Source organism: Diadema setosum, chromosome 2 (assembly GCF_964275005.1).
Source record: "Diadema setosum chromosome 2, eeDiaSeto1, whole genome shotgun sequence".
NCBI classification, from domain to species: domain Eukaryota; kingdom Metazoa; phylum Echinodermata; class Echinoidea; order Diadematoida; family Diadematidae; genus Diadema; species Diadema setosum.
The window spans coordinates 2909350-2929773 of record NC_092686.1 but is presented as its reverse complement, the minus strand read 5'-3'; the positions used below and the strand labels follow the sequence as shown (position 1 = coordinate 2929773).

The following is a 20424-nucleotide window of genomic DNA, read 5'->3' as shown; positions in this document are numbered from 1 at the left end:
TCAATTGGCCAGATCCCTACGTAATAGATAACTCTGGTCTCTTTACTATCACCCTTACTGCTTCGTCAGGAAGTATATTTCCAGCCGGGAATACCACAGTATCTATTACAGCTGAAGATTCGAGCGGGAACGAAGCAACGTGCAATTTTACTATCACAGTTGTTGGTAAATATCGATTATATTATTGTACCTGACGAGGTCATGACAAAAATGGTATCAACTTGCATGCCTTATATTCATGGGCGTAAATCCTGGGGGGGGGGGGGATGGGGGGGATATATCTCCCCCCCCCCCCCCTGAAATGGAGGAGGGGGGATGGCCTGTACAATCATCCCCCCCCCCCCCTGAATTTTGAAAAAAAAAATGGAGGAAGCAGAAATGTGATTGTATCAATTTTGGCATATTGCATGACGTTTGTACGCCGGCCTTCAGACAGGTAACAGAGCTGAACAGTATTCTATCTTGTAGGAAAATGTATACATAATTTTCTCAAGCGCTCGCTCGCTTCGCTCGCTCGCGAAGAAAGTAACATCGACATACACTCTAAGGTATGGCTCAGACGTTGACAACGTCAAATAGTATAGGCCTTATTATGTAAACATGCTATGACGCGAGTAACTGGGGACCATCTGCAAGATAATGTACGAAAACAAACAAACAAACAAACAAACAATAACAAAAACTATATCACCATATTTGAACTCCCTCCATTTCCTGAATCATTCCTGAGAAACGACAATGACTGGTGACTCAGTCAGGATACATTTATGAGCATACCCAGGGAAGATCAGGGGCGTCGAATCTATCTCGGGGGGGGGGGGGGGGGGGGGCAAAGGGCATTTGCCCCGCCCTTGCGGAAGTGTTTAGGCAGACAAAATCATTTATCCCCCAAGCAGTTCCCAAGATGAGGACAAATCTCGAACTTTCTTAATGGAAAATTGTCCAAATATCGCCAGAACTACGCACCAGATCGTTGTATTGCAATCATAAACATGCAAAAGCTCCGCTATACAGGATCCCTTTCGATAGACTTTGTACACTTTTGAGATTGACGTATATTTCCCTAATTTATCAAAGAGTGTGCAGCAGATCTTTCACTTAACAAAAGCACCCTCATATGCAGAGGCGTCGATGGGGGGGGGATGGTTCCCCCATAAAAGTGGGACAAACAAAAGCGAAAAATATAGCTACAAACGGCAGTGTTTGGAGTGTAAAATGTCAGAATTTTAAAGCTCGCTCGCTCCGCTCGCTCGCTTCTAATCGCTATGCCATTCTCCTGATGCTGCTGCCAGTGAATGGCAGCAGTTGCGCCCGATGCGCCCCGGCCCCTTAATTTCCAAAGCGAAAAATATAGCTACCAACACAAACGGCAGTTTTTGGACTGTAGAATGTCAAAATTTTGAAGCTCGCTCGCTTCGCTCGCTCGCATTTAATCATTATGCCATTCTCCTGATGTTGCAGCTAGTAATTGCCAGCAGTTTTCGCCCGATGCGCCCCCCTTAATTTCCAAAGCGAAAAATATAGCTACAAACGGCAGTTTGGGGACTGTAAAATGTCAAAATTTTGAAGCTCGCTCGCTCGCATTTAATCATTATGCCATTCTCCTGATGTTGCTGCTAGTAATTGCCAGTAGTTTTCGCCCGGTGCGCCTCCTTAATTTCCAAAGCGAAAAAATACAGCCACAAACGACAGTTTGGGGGACTGTAAAATGTCAAAATTTTCAAGCTCACTCGCTTCGCTCGCTCGCATTTAATCATTATGCCATTCTCCTGATGTTGCTGCCAGTAACTGCCGGCAATTTTCGCCCGGTGCGCCCCCTTAATTTCCAAAGCGAAAAAATACAGCCACAAAAGGACAGTCTTTGGGACTGTAAAATATCACAATTTTCAAGCTCACTCGCTTCGCTCGCTCGCATTTAATCGTTATGCCATTCTCCTGATGTTGCATGCTGCCAGTAATTGCCAGCAGTTGCGCCCGGTGTGTTCCCCCCCCCCCTTGATTTCCAAAGCGAAAAAATACAGCCACAAACGACAGTATGGGGACTGTAAAATGTCAAAATTTTCAAGCTCACTCGCTTCGCTCGCTCGTATTCAATCGTTATGCCATTCCCCTGATGTTGCTGCCAGTAACTGCCAGTAGTTGCGCCCGCGCGATGCGCCCCCCTTAATTTCCAAAGCGAAGAAATACAGCCAAAAGCGGCAGTTTTGGGACTGTAAAATGTCAAAATTTTCAAGCTCGCTCGCTTCACTCGCTCGCATTATGCCATTCTCCTGATGTTGCTGCCAGTAATTGCCAGCAGTTGCACCCGGTGCGCCCCCTTAATTTCCAAAGCAAAAAAATACAGCCACAAAGGGCAGTTTTTGGACTGTAAAATGTCAAAATTTTCAAGCTCACTCGCTTCGCTCGCTCGCATTTAATCGCTATACCATTCTCCTGATGTTGCTGCCAGCCAGTGATTGACAACAGTTGCGCCCGGTGCGGCCCCCCTTGATTTCCAATTAAGCGAAGAAGTATAGCTACAAACGGCAGTTTTTAGCATGTAAAAGCATTAGGGCCTATGTCAAAATTTTCAAGCTCGCTCGCTCCGCTCGCTCGCATTTAATCGCTATGCCATTCTCCTGATGTTGCTGCCAGTGATTGACAGCAGTTGCGCACGGTGTGCTCCCACCCCTTAATTTCCAAAGCGAAGAATATAGCTACAAACGGCAGTTTTTGGACTGTAAATGTCAAAATTTTCAATGTAAAAGATTTCACCGTGGAAGGGAGAACCCCCCTACCCTCCCCCCCCCCTCGCTTGCTTCGCTCCCTCACGATCTCATATCCGCTCCCCCCAATCATGTCTACGCCGGTGATAGGCCCCACTATTTAGTAGGCCTTCGCAGTGATGTCGCACAGGTGGAGCAAGAGCTGAAATACCACGATTTAGTCATTCAATAATATATTGTGAATATTTCATTTCTATTGGTTTTTTAAAGAAAAAACAAACAAAAATTTCACCAAAAGTGTGCACCAGATCGCTGAATTTCAGGTCTGAAAATGCAAAATCTTCCTCGTGTGGAAGAGGGACCCCCCCCCCCCCATACACACCCTCCCCCCGTTAACCCGGTCGCTCCGCTCTCTCTCTCACAGAGATTTCAAAAACAAAAAATTGTCTTCATACTTTTAAGGTCTGATTTTCCGCCGCAAGTCATCTGACAAGCAAAAAAAAGCAACAACAAGAACAAAAAGTCTTCATATTTTTGCTGCCACTTTCCTCTCACTTTATATTTCATGCAAAAGAGTGGGACATCCGATCCCTGTAAAGTGTACGTTGGGGGGGGGGGGGGGCACCAAGCTTCTTCTCCCCCCCCCCCCCCCCCCCCCCCCCAGGCTGCGCCGGCCGGTTATGGGCTTGTAATCGTGGTGATGGTGACCATCCCCCCCCCCCCCCACTCCTCAGTACGGATTTACGCCGTTACTTATATTCACAGCAAAGTTGTTAACAAATATCTTATTTCCTGCTGAAAATGAATCCCTGTCTTTGGCTTGTATCAATTTGAAAAAATGAAGAACATTATGATTGTTGGCAACACTGTATTTATAGATTTTAACTGCACAGTATATTTTCGGTTCTTTCGCACTTTCGTAGGGGTGAACGTAATGTGTTCATTGTACTCGGAATCCCGTCAATTTTGATTTTCTTTTTCTTCTTGATTTCGTGTGTTGCCATAATTTTTGAAAATTCACCAATTTGTATATCATTGTTGCGATTCCTTCGCATTTACAGCGTTGCACAAATGATCTCCTCTTCCACTCGATATTTAGATTTAGAGTCTCCGAACATCTCTTGTCCCGCCGACATCACACAGTCTACAGACCCGGATTGTTCAGCGCCAGTGTCACGTGGTCAGATCCCTACGTAACCGATAACTCTGGACCTTTACTCTCACCTCTACTTCTTCATCGGGAAGTTATTTCCAGCCGGGAATACGCCTGTTTATTTTAACGGCTAAAGATTTGAGCGGGAACGAAGCAACGTGCAATTTCACCCTCACAGTCGTTGGTAGATATTGATATTAGTCTTTATCCATGAGTTTCTTGATCAAAGTCAGATTGATGATATTGAACGCAAAGTCTGTTGTAAGACTCTTTTCTTTTTTATTCGAGGTCCGCTATTTTGTGCAAACCTTGTGTTCGGTAACATCATTGTTAAGTTACCCGCAAAACCGAAAACAATATCGTCGTGCGCATGGCAGATTGTCGTTAGCGCGCTTCCCTGCGCCTGGCAGATTGTCGTTACAGCGTGGGAGTGCGCATGGCAGATTGTCGTTAGGGTGTGGGAGTGCGCGTAGGGTTAACAACATTCTGCCATGCGCACGGAAGTGCTCTAACAACATCTGCCATGCGCACGGAAGCGCGCTAACGACAATCTGCCATGCGCACGACCATGTATCTTTGAATGAGAATAACTCGTCGCATCGGTGCAGTAAGGCCCTTAGCACCCAATTTTCTTGTCGTCTGCTATTTTTTTCGAATTTCAGATTTTCACAGAAATATAATCTGCATTACTCATAGATTATAGCAATATGTAGCATTTAGTCCATCTCGAAGAATTAACTGAGTTATTAGCTCTGCAAAAAAGCCCTTAGCAGTCTCCGTCGACTACGTTCGGTGCAGGAACGCCCTTCCACAGCAGAAGGAGTACAGGCGCGCTCGAAAATCGGGTGCACGAACGCCCTTCCACACTAGAAGAACTAAAGGCGCGCACGAAATTCGGTGCACGAACGCCCTTCGCACCGCCATGGCGTCTGCCGAGAATTCGTCGGATTTACGTATGTATACTAACTTTTGTAATTTCACTTGTAATTTACATTACACCCATTGTTGCGATAATTCTCTATGATGAATAAGGATGATGTCTTGTAATGTAGGGTTGGACCTACTACTAATCGACCGCCTAATGTTTATTTGCTTGATAAGAATATTTAACACTGAAATTCACGTAAAAAACTTGACCTACGTGATGAGAAAATCCAGCTCTATTAAATGCCGTTGTTCCCTTTTGGATTCGAAGTTTCAGTGCAAAAATATCGCCGACGAACTTGCGTGGCCTCGTTTCAGCTCCCGCGGTAAATCGCGTTTTTAGGATCGACCGCTGATTTTGCATTGACAATGCACGTAAACCGAGTTGTATTGAACACCGGTTGTACGAAGCTTTTTAGAAGCCTTTTAGAAACTTCCATAGACATTACATTGTGCAGTCATTACAATCGGTGAAAATATTCATTCGAAATTTTGTCCTTGATTAAAACCATTAATGAACAGTGAATTATCGCGTTTTCCCACACCATCCTAATCTACATTCAAAGCCAATCCATTTTTATGTGCTTTGCGCGCAGAAAAGTGCGTACTAAGTGTTCAGTGCGCGAATTATACGCGGTCGGTTTCAATAAGGGTGGTCGATATGTAGTAGGGCTACTATATACCAAAATATCGAGTAATTATAGTAATAACAGTTTGGAACCAACGCTGTTTCCATGGTGATTTATATTGCAGTCCCATATATTGAATTTTATGTATGCCAATTTGTAGCTTGCACCTCACCTTGTAATAATAGTTAGTAAATAAACCTGAATCAGCCTTTAAAGATTAAGGCCTCTCTAGCCCATGGGATTATGGAATTGAAATACCAGCTGTGTTCTGGAGTAAAGATAGAATAGACCTCTAAACCGTATCATTTAATTAAGGTCCTTTGGATGTTGCCACACATTCCAAATTTAGGCCAGAATCTATTCCAGAGCGGTTCTACTTCTAGATTCTTCATTTTGATCGTCATTTAAGTTCATGGTTGATGGGCGTTGAATTGCATGTGGTGTGCCTGTGCTGTGGTTGTGACAGTTTTTTTTCTAATATCCAATATATTTCCCTTAAAAAATGCATTAGAACATCTATCTATATCTGTGGTTAAACTTAGAGCTTGACCTGTGTATGCAAGTAAATACCAATAGTTTTGTCTTGGAGATAATCTGTGTCACTCTTTTATAAGCCTGACTAATTAAGAGGTGAAATATGCCCAGAAAATTTAGTTGTGTGCGTAACGATCCAGTTATAGCCTAGGCCCTAGGCCAAACCAGGGATAAGAAAAGGCAACATTTCATTACAGAGAGTGTAATAATATTGAAACCAATATGTAGCAAGACTAACCATTACATAAAGGGTGGCCTTTACCCAAACTATATAACAGAACTGAGCAAATGAAAGATTTTGAACCTCACAGTTATTGATTTTTCCATAACTGAAACAGATGCTGTCGACCTTCTAGTGAGGTGGAAGAAAGATGGGACGATGCACCTCGTCGATTCAAGAGACCTATGGTTTTCTAAAAAGAAGCCATTGAGCAAAGGGACAAGGGTGAAAATGAAAGACGAACGCGGCAAGTGGTGGGCTGGAAAGGTACTGGAGGTGGTACATCGTGACACAGCACTAGGTATGTTATGGCCATCCAACTCCGTTGTGTGTCTTGTGTAACACAGAAAATTTTACTGGCAACATGTCAGCTTTTGCTTCAAAATTATCCCTTTCTGTATATGTGCTACCAAAATTCCCAACTGAGTTCTGCACATTTAACACTAAGTCAAATATTTTGTAGTGTGCTTGAATTCAATATCAATGAAGGGCAGTGATATGGCTCAGTCGGTAGCACGTCTGCCTCAAGATCCAGAGGACCCGGGTTTGATTCCCAAGTCTAGCTGAGCAATGTTGTGTGTAATCATACCATCCCCTCTAGAGAGGCAAAATACTCTGTCCTTAGGATTGGGACATAAAATGGAGGTCCCGTGTGTGAGAGGGTCACCACTCGTGCATGTAAAAGATCCCGCTCCATTCATTCATCGTAAAGAGAAGTGCATAACCCGGTGAAGTGGTCCTGCCTCTCATCCAACTAGACTCCATGGAAGACCAGCTAGTGCAGCTGAATATGGGCTATCCAGCCATCTTCTCAGATGGAAAATGAACAAACAAACAAACAATTGAAATAGAAAAAAAAAAGTATTTTAGGAAAAAATGCATGGCCTAGGAAAGAAAACACCATGTTCCTCTGACATATACTATGCGTAATAAGTATGTACCAGTAGTGCAAAAGGTAGCACCAGTAGATTCACACTAAATGGAGTCTGTGGTCCATCCATGGACAGCGTACTAGTTAGTGTCGGTATAGCACATTATATTATAGAAAGGCAGGATTTTCCTATGTGAAAGGTATCAAACTTAAATCCTCGAGACTCCATTCACAATAATAAAGCCTTCATTGTCAGGATGTCTGTTACACTTACAAATCTCAAATGAACAATAAGTTGCTCACAAAAACCTAACCCTGCCGGATGCCACCGCAAGTAATGTTCCTTTAGTCGTGCACTTTTCTCATCTGCATTTTTCTGCATATCAGATTGATTAATAACATTTAGGGCCAAACATTACACTCTTTTTCTTAACTTTGTTTACTTTACGTATAAAACGCATTTGAAAAAATTGGACATTTCAAGATGTGAATGTAATGTGGATCAAAATGTGTGCGTAATCTCTTCTGAACAAATCATTCATAAACAACATACTACAGTCACTAGAGACAAACCACATGGCCTGGCATCTGCCTTGGGCTACCATGTGTCAAAATTAAACTGATGCTAGCAATTAGTGCTAATGATGAAAACACGTATCTTTCTCTCTCCCCAGTCTCCAACAAAGACACCATGGATGATCCTGCAACTCCTGTCTGCATTGGTGGCATAACAGCTGATGGTGACAGTGACTCAGAAGATGATCTTCCCTTGAACCAGCTAGCATCCCATTGTAAGCTTGCCTTTAGTAACATCATGATTGGCAATGCAATTTTGCACAATAGATGATGGTCAAATGTTCAATTTCTTTACCTTCCAAAAGACTTACCTCATCCATCTAGTTTATGACTTTTATGATGCTGGCAATTCATGCTAATGATAATAACAAGTATGTTTCTCTTACTCCAGCCTCCAAAAAAGGTACCGTGGATGATTCTGTAGCTCCTGTCTGCTCCCATGACATCATGGCTGATAGTGACAGTGATTCAGAAGATGATCTTCCCTTGAACCGACTAGTATCTCATGGTAAGCTTGCTTTTTGTGATATTATAGTTGGTAATGTACTGCTACCAAAAAAAAAAAAAAAAACATAATAATATAGGTCAAATCTTGCAATCTCTTTGCCTCACACAGGACTCATCCCATCCATCTGTGTTATAATTCCTATGAAAAACAATTTGCTGTACATGGTTTTTGGGCACTTGTTGTGTGTTATATTCTTCCTTTGTATGCTTGGTTGGATGGTATGTGTATTTTTTTCTGATGAAAAATATAATGGATTTCAATCCAATGAGTATCACTTATTATAGAAATACATGTAATTGCAAGTAATTTAAGTGGGGATGGATATTTTACTTTGCAGACAAATATACCGGAAGAAGGATTTAAAGTTATTATAACACGCAATGCATTGAACTAGTAAGTAGTTTCTTGAATTATTTCCTTTTCAGGCACCTCAGCTATTGCTGCAACTGTGGACGTTGCTCCAACCACTTCAACTTGTGTGCCTCAGACAGCTACAAGTGACACCCGACAGAAGGAATCTCCAATGACTTCAACTCATGTGTCTCAGACAGCTACAAGTGACACCCTGCAGAAGGATGCTCCCATGGCTTCTACTCCTGTGCTCCAGCCAGCTACAAGTGACACCCTGCAGAAGGAAGCTCCAGTGACTTCAACTCATGTGCCTCAGACAGCTACAAGTGACACCCTGCAGAAGGATGCTCCCATGGCTTCTACTCCTGTGCTCCAGCCAGCTACAAGTGACACCCTGCAGAAGGAAGCTCCAGTGACTTCAACTCATGTGCCTCAGACAGCTACAAATGATACCCTGCAGAAGGAGGCTCCCATGGCTTCTACTCCTGTGCTCCAGCCAGCTATGAGTGACAGCCTCCAGAAGGAAGCTCCAGTCACTTCAACTCATGTGTCTCAGACAGCTACAAGTGACACCCTGCAGAAGGATGTTCCCATGGCTTCTACTCCTGTGCTCCAGCCAGCTATGAGTGACACCCTGCAGAAGGAAGCTCCAGTGACTTCAACTCATGTGTCTCAGACAGCTACAAATGACACCCTGCAGAAGGAAGCTCCTATGGCTTCTACTCATGTGCTCCAGCCAGCTATGAGTGACAGCCTACAGAAGGAAACCTCAGTGACTTCTACTCATGTGCCTCAGACAGCTACAAGTGACACCCTGCAGAAGGATGCTCCCATGGCTTCTACTCCTGTGCTCCAGCCAGCTACAAGTGACACCCTGCAGAAGGAAGCTCCAGTGACTTCAACTCATGTGCCTCAGACAGCTACAAATGATACCCTGCAGAAGGAGGCTCCCATGGCTTCTACTCCTGTGCTCCAGCCAGCTATGAGTGACAGCCTCCAGGAGGAAGCTCCAGTCACTTCAACTCTTGTGCTCCAGACAGCTACAAGTGACACTTTGCAGAAGGATGCTCCTATGGCTTCCACTCCTGTGCTCCAGACAGCTACTAGTGACACCCTTAAGACTGCGCTTCCCACTCCTCTTCAGCAGCTTGCATGTCATGGTAGGCATAAATTAGCACACATTATACTGATTACTTCTGCTCACTGTGAAAGGAACAATGGTTCTATTGTTTTTCAATCTCACATTGTGCAAAGTTGTCACGAGTGTACTTGGAAGCTGGGAAAATAAATGTCAGTTGTCTGGCATTGGCATTCAAACCACCTGTAAATATGTATCACCATTTCATGTAATTAGAAATCATATAACATAGGTAACTTCATGTAACATGTAACTTTCCATGAGTTACAAAATGAAATCTATGAAATATCAATGTCACCAAAGATTTTCCAAGGCAAGCAAAATGGTTATCACCAGCAAAATATCACATTCTCTTAACTCTTTATGTGCCATGGTGTAAACCCCCTGTGTGCCACATTATTCTGAGACTGCAAAGCAGGCACTTTTTTGGGAAGCAATCTTTTTTGAAAGTCACGTATAACTTTTTATCAAAAAAATTGTGCCTGGTATGCAGTGAACAAATTGAACAGAAAACTCCAAGCTCTGCTGTTATGTGAATTGTACGACAGATTTATTATTATTTTACTTTTAAATGGCCAGTAGCTATATTATTTTCCATGTCTGTGAGGCATGACTTTTGCACAGAAAACCTTGATAAAAAAAATCAAAATTTACTCCAAAAAGCCCTGGGGAACACCATTTGATATCAAATCACCGCGTAATGCAAGCTACATGTAAGAGGAATGGAATCGTGAATGCGAACGCGAATGTACAATGGCAGTTGGCGATTTTTCGATCTGCTTTGGCTGGATTGTGCGTTTAAGCAAAATATGCGAACTTCGCACGCCGTCGACTGAGCTTGGCGTGCGAACGTGGCACATAAAGAGTTAATGTAATCATGAGAACTGACAACAGTGAGTTTAAAGTCTGAAGTTAGCGTAGCTTAAGAGATGAAGAAATATAGACCATATTTGTTTACTTTCTTATTGTTGATCGCCACTTGAAAGTACGTCCTGTTTGCTACCAAACCAAGCTGATTAGAATGATATTTCATACGTGTTGTTTAATCTTTGTTTCTTTTGCACTTACTGAACAGGAATGCAAGGGGATTGCCAGCAGAAACGCTGCATGCACAATAATTGCAATGAAGAGATCTTTGCTGCCTGTGTGCTGTGCTATTCCCTTCTTTGTTTCAAACACTTCATGGAGGATGACACCTGTGAGGATCATATCGAGCTGTTGGTAAGGTTACAGTCTGGATAGGTGTGTTGGTTCCAACCATGATAGATAGCTTTCAGAGACCGTAAAGAGGCAACAAAATATTTAAATAAAATGTAGCAGGGGTACATGCCATTGTACCCCTGCTTGTAGGCATCAACCAGTCATGTAATGTTCCTGTGATTTTGTATTTGTGTTTTCTGTTTGTTTTTTTCTGTCCTGTCTGTCCTGTTTGTCCTGTTGTAATCAGCCTTGATAAGAATGATTTGATGTTTCTTTCTTTGTAAGCTTATGAGTCTTTTGTATTAGTTGTCCACAATGTACAAGCTCTGCTTTTTAGTGGACGCCTCAATTTTTTTCTTCCATGTAGTTTAACATGCGACAAGTTTGATGTGTATCCTGTATTTATGTGCCTTAATTCATTCTTACATTTAAGTTTCATGCTTCATTTAACTCATTGGTAACTAAGAGCAATTGTTACTGTATTTTCCTTTCTGTTTTATTATGTTCTGTGGAAGAAAAAAAATGAAAAACAGTTGAATTGAATTGAATTGAATTGAATTGTATTGATTTGATTTTTTTTTAAAGGCTCACCTTCTCAGGGGCAAATTGCTGCCATCCTCAACTTATGGAACAATATCAGCAAAAAGAAATGGTAAAAACACCATGTTCATCTAAAGAATTGCATTACTCAAAACTGAATTTGACATTTACCCAGACATGGATGGTAAGAGCTCATTTTGAAAAAGATAAATCTGAAGTGTGATAAATTTGAAATGATCATAGGTGTTGTCAATCACTCTTTACATCGTCAAGAAGATTTTTACTCATGTTATTTTTACATTGCCATTGCAGAATGACCCCAGTCTGGTTCAGATCATTGAAGAGATACAGTTAGAGGTAGAGCTGACAAACAAAGGAGATGAAGATCACATGGATACTAGTCCTACAGCCGCTGCAAGTGATGAGGCAGAGGTTGATTCTTCTCGTACATCTGCTGACGATGGCAACAACACCATTCCTCAAGATACTCCAGGCAGTCATGATGACGTGGGGGAAACTATGTGTGATAGTGCTGATTGTATTTCCTCAAAAGTAAGTGTCATGACAATCCATATGAGAATAATGTAAAATATCCTTTCTGATTTCCTGTAAAATGAAAAACTATTGAAAAGAGACATACAAGAGAAGCTCTTTTTTGTGACTTAAATACAGATTTCAGCAAGGATATCTTAAAGGGAAATTCCAACCTGATATCATGCTGTGCTGTGTATGAAAACAGAAATACCAGAGAAGTAGATCTGCAAAGAAATTGGGGAAAATCAGACACACACAAAAAGATTTAAAGTTTAGAGAGTAAAACACATATCGGCAACTCTATGTGACAGGTGTTGAGCAGCTCTCCATTTGTTTTGTACTCAAAATATTATTGATTGTCATTTTCTCAAAATTTGGGCACGGACAAAACAACTTCACAGGAGACACACAGAAACCTATTAGTCTCATTATATATCCAAATCAAGTCTGAAGAAATTTTTCTCTGGAGAGAAACAAAAAATGGTAACTTTTTGTGTGGAAAACATACTGAGAGCTGTTCAGCATCTGTTTAGTAGAATTAGATTTTACCTCTTGAAAATGATATAAATAGTTCTAAGAAAATTTTTAATTTGCCCCCAATGTAGAAGTCATAACATTGAACACACAGGTACCAAATTTGTCAACAGAGGTCCGATCTATGCCTAGCAGTTTGTCACTGCCCACCAAAATGAAAGTATGTTCCTGTGCTCTTGTTTTCATTAGTTGTATTTCTCTTCTGAATGATATTGTTGGTTTATGCAGAGACCAAGGAAAAGAAATGCGACACCAGCTAACTGGCAGAGGAACATCAAGAAAAGGCTGAGGAACACTGGAGAAGCATATAAATCCACCAGTGGTAAAGAAATCCCACCACGAGTCCCTGGACCATCATGTAGCTCCTGTAAGTTCAGGTGTAGCAATCTGTTTTCAACAGAAGACAGAGAGGAGATGTGCAGGTCATATTGGAAAACAGGAGATTACAATCGACAAAGGGATTTCATAAGAAAACATGTAGAGAATGTGAAGGAAAGAAAATCAAACAAAATGGGTAAGCAAACAAAATCTGCTGTTCGCCGTAAGGTGAAGTATTTTCTCCCATGTGGAAGTAACACCCACCAAGTTTGTAGAGAATTTTTCTTGAGTACTCTTGCTATTGGGGAGAAGCTTGTTAGGTATACTTGTGCTAGGACTACTGGTAGTGCCTTTTCCAAGGCTGATGGAAGAGGAAAACGAACACCCTACAACAAGACATCTGATGAAATGTTGGATGGTGTCAGGGCTCACATAGAAAGTTTTCCAAGAATTGAATCCCACTACTGTCGAAAGTCTTCCAAAAGACAGTATCTGTCCCCTCTCCTGAGTGTTGGCAAGATGTTTGACCTGTACAAGGCAGATAACCCTAGTCATGTTTCTCTTCATGTCTGCAGAGCTGTCTTTAATACTGAGTATAATCTTGGATTTCATACACCAAAGAAAGACTCGTGTAAGCAATGTGAAAGTTTCAAAAACAAAACCAGTTCAGAGAAAGATGAGGACTGTGTGAAGGAACACATGCAACACCTTGAAAATAAAGACATGTGTCGAAAAGTGAAGATGGAGAGTAAAGAACAAGCACAGAAAGATGCCTCTTATAATTCATACAGCTTTGACTTGCAGCAAGTCTTGTCTACTCCTTCAGGCACAGCTAGCACTCTGTTTTACAAGAGGAAGCTGTCTTCATATAATTTGACTGTCCATGATCAGGCTTCTGGTGATGCCACATGCTACGTATGGCACGAGTACGAAGGTAAGAGAGGAGGTGCTGAGATTGGCTCCTGTCTTCTGAAAACAATGCAAAATCTTCCAGCGGATGTTTCACAGGTTTCTTTATTTTCAGATGGTTGTGGTGGCCAAAACCGCAATAGGTTAATGTCAACAGCACTGGTGTATGCAGTTCTTACTCTACCTAATCTTGTATCCATTGAACACACATACCTGGAGTGTGGTCATACACAGATGGAATGTGACATGGTGCATTCTTGTATTGAACATATGAAGAAGGGCACCACCATTACCCACCCAGATGAATGGCTTGGCCTGATTGCAGGTGCCAGACGCAAGCATCCTTTCAGTGTCGTGCATCTTGGTCATAAGGATTTCCTTGACATGGCTGCACTTTCTGGTCTGTGGTTCAGGTCGAGTATGAAGGATGACAATGGTCTGCCCGTAAAGTGGATGAAAATCCGTCAGTTCCGTTATGAGAAATCTTCAACGAACAGTGTGAAATTCAGGTATGATTTCCAGGAGGACTTCAGGGAGATGCGTTTGGCAGGGTCTCGCCGTCGACTCAATGAAATGCAACTGCAGAGGTTGTATCACTCACAGCAGTGTATCTCTTCTGCAAAGAAGAATGATCTCGTTGAACTTTGCAACAGCTTTGTCATTCCCAGCGTCTACCATCCTTTCTATAAGAACTTACCATCAGAAGTGATGGCAGATGAGACACCTAATGAAGAATGACTTCCATGTGTGAGTCTTATGCACTGGGGGTCCCACTACTGCATCACCAGGCTCCAACCTTAAACTTGAGTGCACAATCATAACTTCATTTACTTGCCATGATATTTTGCTGAAGATGTATTTTCAGTCTGAAATAAAACTTCAAAATCTTGTGTTGAATTCAGGTATGACTTCTACTTTCAAGAAGACCAACAGAGATGCCATTAACAGAGCTTCATGGATAAGGGGTAATAATGCAACTTATGAGGTTTTCTTTGTCGCAAAGATGAATGATGAAGTTGCACTTTTATACAAGAGCTTTGCCATTCCAAGCATTTACCATTCTTTTTGCAAGAAGTTATAATCATCATTGATGACAGATGAGATGCCTAATGAAGAATGACTTCCATGAATATTTCCTAAGCACTGGAGGTCCCAATATTGGATCACTAGGCTTCAACCTTTAGTTCAAGTGAGCAATTTACTTGCCAAGATACATTGGTGCAGACCTATTCTCAGTTTGAAATGAAATGTCAAACTCTTGTGCTAAATTCAGGTATGACTTCTAATTCCTCGAATACCAAGGGAGTTGTCTTTGACAGGGCTTTACTGATAAGGGGTAATAATGCAACTAATGAGGTTGTCTTTGTTGCAGAAGTGTATCTCTGTCGAAAGTAGAAAGACGATGTTGAATTTTGCAAGAACTTTGTCATTGCAAGCATCAACCATTCTTTTTGTAAGAAGTTACAATCATAAGTGGTGACAGATGAGATGCTTTATGAAAATGACTTCCATGTATATGTCTTATGCACTGGGGACATGCCATGATATTTTGATGCAGAATTATTTGCATTTTGAAATAAGACTTTAAACAAAGTGTCAAATTCAGTTATGACTTTTAATTTCTCCACAACCTATGAGGTTGTACTTGTCACAGCAGTGCATTTGTTCTTCAAAGGTGAATGTAAACTTACCAAGAGTTTTGTCATTCCAGTAATCATTTATGTTTTTTATGTACTCTGACAACGTATTTTGAATAATGTCGCCTTGTTTATGTTTGTGTTAAAATCTCTGACATGAAAAACTTAATTTGAAATCTACCTCCAGAGTTTTATTTGTGAATATGGCACTTTGTATTAATCTTCGAGGAGGGTTTTATTCTCTCTTCTTGTGTATATACAGAAGTTTGTGAACAAGGTGGGCTCGTTGTTCGAATGTGTCTTACCTCCTGACAAGACATTATTACTCATTTTACATATTTTTGTGATTATCAAAGCATTGTTACAGAAGAAATGCGCAATTAAATTGATTAATTGTATCGATCAATCAAAAAGAAAAGCCATTTCGTAAGGTGTGTTCAAGACAATGCCTCACATATCACAAATACGTACCATTTGATTCTGGTGAATCATTCATTAAATTGATGTACTTTGATAATGTGCTGATTAATAGTTACCAAGGTTGTGAATAGTGGAATGCAAGGGGAAAGTGGATTAAAACTGTGTTATCAAAATGAAAGTTGATTGCGTGGTTATATGTAAATCTGAGAGCAGAATATATGACACTGTGTACTCATGTTTTGGGGCATTTTCATCAGTCAATTCCAATCAATATTTCAGGTATAGTCTACAGTGATGAAAGATATAGATTTATGGTAATGAGAAAGAATTGTTTCTGGATTAAAGAAAATGAAACTGTACTCCATTCATTTTGTCTGTGTGAAAGTCAAACGGAGTTGGATGTACCTGTTTAAAACTGAATTTCTGGAAAACCTCACTTTAGAATTTACATCAATGGTTTTCAGAATAATCAAAACAAGTTCTGCAAGTACAATTGTTCTTTAAATACCTAGTGTAAGTTAAGCGGTGATTATTTGTTCATAACATAAACAAATTCAAATCAAGCTTGGTGATTGTAAAATTTCTGGGCGATATTGACAAGATTCTACACGATTCCTAAAAATCTCAATACATAGGAATTAGCAGGCTTGAGATGACATACGTTCTTCTTTGAATGGTATTTGAATAAACTGTCCCAATGCAAAATTCACTTGTGATTCCATTCTTCGTGTATGAAATGATAAGCAAGAGAGAGATAGAGAGAGAAATTTATGTAGGCCTATATATATATATATATATATATATATATATATATATATATTCTCTTATTTACAAGAGGATAATAGGGCACATTACCAGCAATTATGTTGAGTTGTTATTCCATACACTCAACTTCAAGGAAACAATACTAGTAACATGCATTTTGTTTGGTGTCTAATGCTGACAGATAAGGATAGCTGATATCCATTTGTTTAAAATTATGGAGAGCTTCTAATAAGTAGCGTTTGGAAATTTATAAGCAGGGATGCCTCTACAAACGTGAACAGCACAATCATCCAAGCTACGAACCCCCCCCCCCCCAAAAAAAAAAAAAAAAATCAAGGTCTTCACTGCAACGGCCGTCTACGCTGCTCATTATTGTACAACGTGTATGGGCAAGGGCCTTTTTGCACCTAGTCAAACGCGCGCAAGTCGCGTTCAGTAAGGCCATTGTGGGCGCGTAACTCGTGAACGCCCTTTCTGCGTAAGTCACGCATGTGGATCCGTTGGGCGCAGTAAAGCCCTTTACGTGTATTGCACATTTTAAGGCTCTTCTAATTAAAATCCAGTTTTGACACTCCATACACTGTTTAATTGCAACATTTTCTTTCGTCTTGCATGCAATTGGTAAGTTTTAATGAAAGGATGAAGCGTCAAAAAGCAAATATTCTTCTTCTTTCGATTTACCAAAGAACGTCTTTTCCACCGTGCGGCGCGTTCGCATCGCGTAAGGGCCTTACTGCACCGATGCGACGAACTCTAGTCTTGAAGTCATTAAATGTATATTATATACATTAGAACCTTCACTTTCCATCATTTAAATTAATATTTTTGCAGATCATCCGACATACATTCTTTCATATTTTTTGCAGTGATTCAAATATTTTCTTCTCCCACCAAAATCCAATTAGGCACTACTCTTGTCCACACTGTCGATCTGAAATTAAAAAAAAAAAAGTAGCTTAATGGATAAGAGCCAATAAATTATCACTTAATCTTCAGAAAACTAAGTAGACTATATGTTATTTAGTAAGTCTATAGAAGTTTCACGCACGGATATAATTTTTTATGACGTTCATTTAGAACGTGTATCTCACATAGATTCTCGGTATCACAGTGGACGATAAACTTTCGTGGAAGCCTCATATTATTAATATTCGTAAAATAATTTCGCGTTATATTGATAGTATCATTAGACTTAAATCTCATTTCCTGTTGTCTTCTTTGCTGACGTTGTATTTTTCATTATCACCTTATCTTGATAATGGAATTATAGCATGGGGTAGTGCCGATCACACTTTATTAGATAAAATATTGTAATTACAAAAAGGCACTTCGTATTATTTGTGGTGTTTCACCACGTTCCCATGCAGTTTTTGTTAAATATGATATTTTAAGAATTAAAGATTAGTTTTTCCTTCAGTCAGTTTATGTTTAATTATAACACAACTGCACTTCCCATTATCTTTAATTCAATGTTTCCATGAAATCAGTCTTTTCATAACAATCCCATCAAACAATCTAATGAGTTTCATTTACCCGCCTGAGAACTTTTTTTGGCCCAAAATAGTACACCGGCCCTAGATTCTGGATTTCTGCTGTGATATAAAAAAATTATCTATCCTTAAATTCATTCATTCATACTAAGTTATATACTATTCATTAGCTAGCTGGTCTCTACAACCTAAGGGTTTCATCGCCAATTATTGAATTCATCATTGTGTAATTCTTACATCATCTTATTTGTACAAACTTTGCTCAGCTGCTCGAGCTCTGAAGCACCTCACTTCCCTCTTCCGATCCCGCGATGTTCAGCGTGTGGGCTTTTCCTTTATTTCCTTTCTTTCGCTAATCCTGTTGTGCTTCATTACTTTCAATGGTATACCCTCCTGTCAAGTCATGTAATGTCGTTGCGTATCTCCTGTCTTGTTCTGTCTTTGTAAACAAATATGTTCACAAGAATCCTGTGAGTGGGTCACAATTTACAAGCATGCTTTTCACTGGACCTCTCTTTTATTTTTTCCTCCAAGCATAGCTTTTTATTTTGCTGGTATGCATGTATAGTTTTTTATTTGTGAACCATTATCTTCTGATTCATTTTGTGTTATGTTTCCTCAAAAAAGAAAGAATGAAATAAATGAAATGAAATGATATTGTAACATTGATAAAGGTCAAGACTGCACACCATTGAAGCGATACTCCAAGGTTACAACAATTCACAGGATGGGTTCCTCCATCGTTTGACCTTTCAGATCTAGAGTCTCCGAACATCACTTGTCCCGCCGACGTAACGCAGTCTACAAACCCAGGATTGTACAGTGCTAATGTCACGTGGTCAGATCCTCACGTAACAGATAACTCTGGGGTCTTTACTATCACCTCTACTTTTTCGTCTGGAAGTATATTTCCAGCCGGGAGTACCACAGTATCTATTACAGCGGAAGATTTGAGCGGGAATGAAGCAACGTGCAATTTTACAGTTACAGCCGTTGGTGAATATCAATTATACTGTTTCCCATGAGTCTTTCAAAAAAAAAATGGAACGTATATTATTAATATTGACAGCAAAGTTTAGAAAGACATTTTATTTCCTGCTGGAATCCATGTGCATATTAAAGGAGAAAAGATCATCATGTTGGTGGGTAACATTGAACAGTTCTATAAACATGCGCACCCTTTTCTTTTGATACTTTAGCGAATGCAACAATAATTCATAAAGAACACGTTTATAGATCTTTATAACTCATTTGATTTTTTTATTTATTCTTCCGGGTTGCCATAATTTTTCAAATTGAAAACTGTGTACAATTGTCGTTGTCCTCTGCCGTTATTCGAACCCCCTTTCTTTCGATATTCAGATCTGGAGTCTCCGAACATCTCTTGTCCCGCCGACATCACACAGCAAACAGACCCGGGACAGTTCAGCGCCAATGTCACGTGGTCAGATCCCTACGTAACAGATAATTCTGGGGTCTTTACTATCATGTCTACTTCTTCGTCGGGAAGTGTATTTACAGCCGGGAATAAGAGAGTATACATTACAGCGGAAGATCCAAGCGGGAATGAAGCCATATGCAATTTCACGATCACGGTCGTCGGTAAATGAATAAATTACTACTCATGATTTTCCTAAGAAATATTAATTATTGAATACAAAGTTTGCCATTACATTCTTGATAGGTGTTTCATTACTATTTTTCAAAGCCAAACAACCTTATTTCCTGCTGAAATTCGTAGTGATCTGTGAACTATGATGGGATACCAATTGATTACGTTCTTAGTCGTTGGTGTTCAAAATCAAGCTAAGAAACATTTCTTTGACTGTAGCAGTACTACAAAGAAATATTTTTTATCAAAGGTATAATCGATATATATCTTACTTAGATCTGGAGTCTCCGAACATCTCTTGTCCCGCTGACATCACACAGTCAACAGACCAAGGATTGTTAAGCGCCAGTGTCACGTGGTCAGATCCCTACGTTACTGATAACTCTGGGATCTTTACTATCACCTCTCCTTCTTCGTCGGGAAGTGTATTTCCAGCCGGGAATACCACAGTATCTATTACAGCGGAAGATTCTAGCGGGAATGAAGCGACGTGCAATTTTACAGTAACAGTCGTTGGTAAATATCGCTTAATTTCATTTCATTTATTAGAAATCAAATGTGTATTTAATATGTATGGGGATAGAGCCTTCTCTTCTCTTGCGCCACGTCTGTGTAAATTCTCTACCAGATCCGCTTCGGAATTGCAACAATCTCAATACCTTTAAGTCTGAACTGAAGATTTTTCTTTTCCAGCAACTTTGTGAATGATGTGTGACACATTGTAGGAGCCAGGCGCCTTTAAATGTTTCTACAGGTAAATGGCGCTATATAAATGCTGTTTCATCATCATTGTCATACTTATTATCTATAAAATGGAAAATCTTCATGAATCAAGTGCAAGCATAACTAGAGGTCA

The 20424-nt window shown here is 40.3% G+C and overlaps 2 protein-coding genes across 2 annotated transcripts; both read left to right on the top strand.

The window, feature by feature from the left end:
* Positions 1 to 4756: 4756 nt before the first annotated feature.
* LOC140246376 (uncharacterized) lies at positions 4757 to 9401 on the top strand. The gene is made up of 6 exons (XM_072325844.1): positions 4757 to 4811; positions 6284 to 6466; positions 7711 to 7827; positions 8004 to 8120; positions 8546 to 9337; positions 9388 to 9401. Exons 1-6 carry the CDS (start codon positions 4781 to 4783, stop codon positions 9399 to 9401), a joined length of 1254 nt encoding a protein of 417 aa, XP_072181945.1. The 5' UTR covers positions 4757 to 4780.
* On the top strand, positions 9370 to 16390 carry LOC140246134 (uncharacterized). The gene is made up of 4 exons (XM_072325573.1): positions 9370 to 9631; positions 10685 to 10830; positions 11662 to 11901; positions 12646 to 16390. The coding sequence occupies exons 1-4, from the start codon at positions 9424 to 9426 to the stop codon at positions 14380 to 14382; spliced, it is 2331 nt and encodes a 776-aa protein (XP_072181674.1). The 5' UTR covers positions 9370 to 9423; the 3' UTR covers positions 14383 to 16390.
* Positions 16391 to 20424: the final 4034 nt, after the last annotated feature.

What these genes read in the sequence shown, in the direction of transcription:
- LOC140246376 (XM_072325844.1), top strand. Translation starts at nt 4,781, where the DNA reads ATGGCGTCTGCCGAGAATTCGTCGGATTTAC. An exon ending in CGAGAATTCGTCGGATTTAC is followed by an intron (nt 4,812 to 6,283) that starts GTATGTATACTA and finishes TAACTGAAACAG; the next exon opens with ATGCTGTCGACCTTCTAGTG. An exon ending in ACATCGTGACACAGCACTAG is followed by an intron (nt 6,467 to 7,710) that starts GTATGTTATGGC and finishes CTCTCTCCCCAG; the next exon opens with TCTCCAACAAAGACACCATG.
- LOC140246134 (XM_072325573.1), top strand. Translation starts at nt 9,424, where the DNA reads ATGGCTTCTACTCCTGTGCTCCAGCCAGCTATGAGTGACAGCCTCCAG. An exon ending in TCAGCAGCTTGCATGTCATG is followed by an intron (nt 9,632 to 10,684) that starts GTAGGCATAAAT and finishes CTTACTGAACAG; the next exon opens with GAATGCAAGGGGATTGCCAG. An exon ending in CTGATTGTATTTCCTCAAAA is followed by an intron (nt 11,902 to 12,645) that starts GTAAGTGTCATG and finishes TGGTTTATGCAG; the next exon opens with AGACCAAGGAAAAGAAATGC.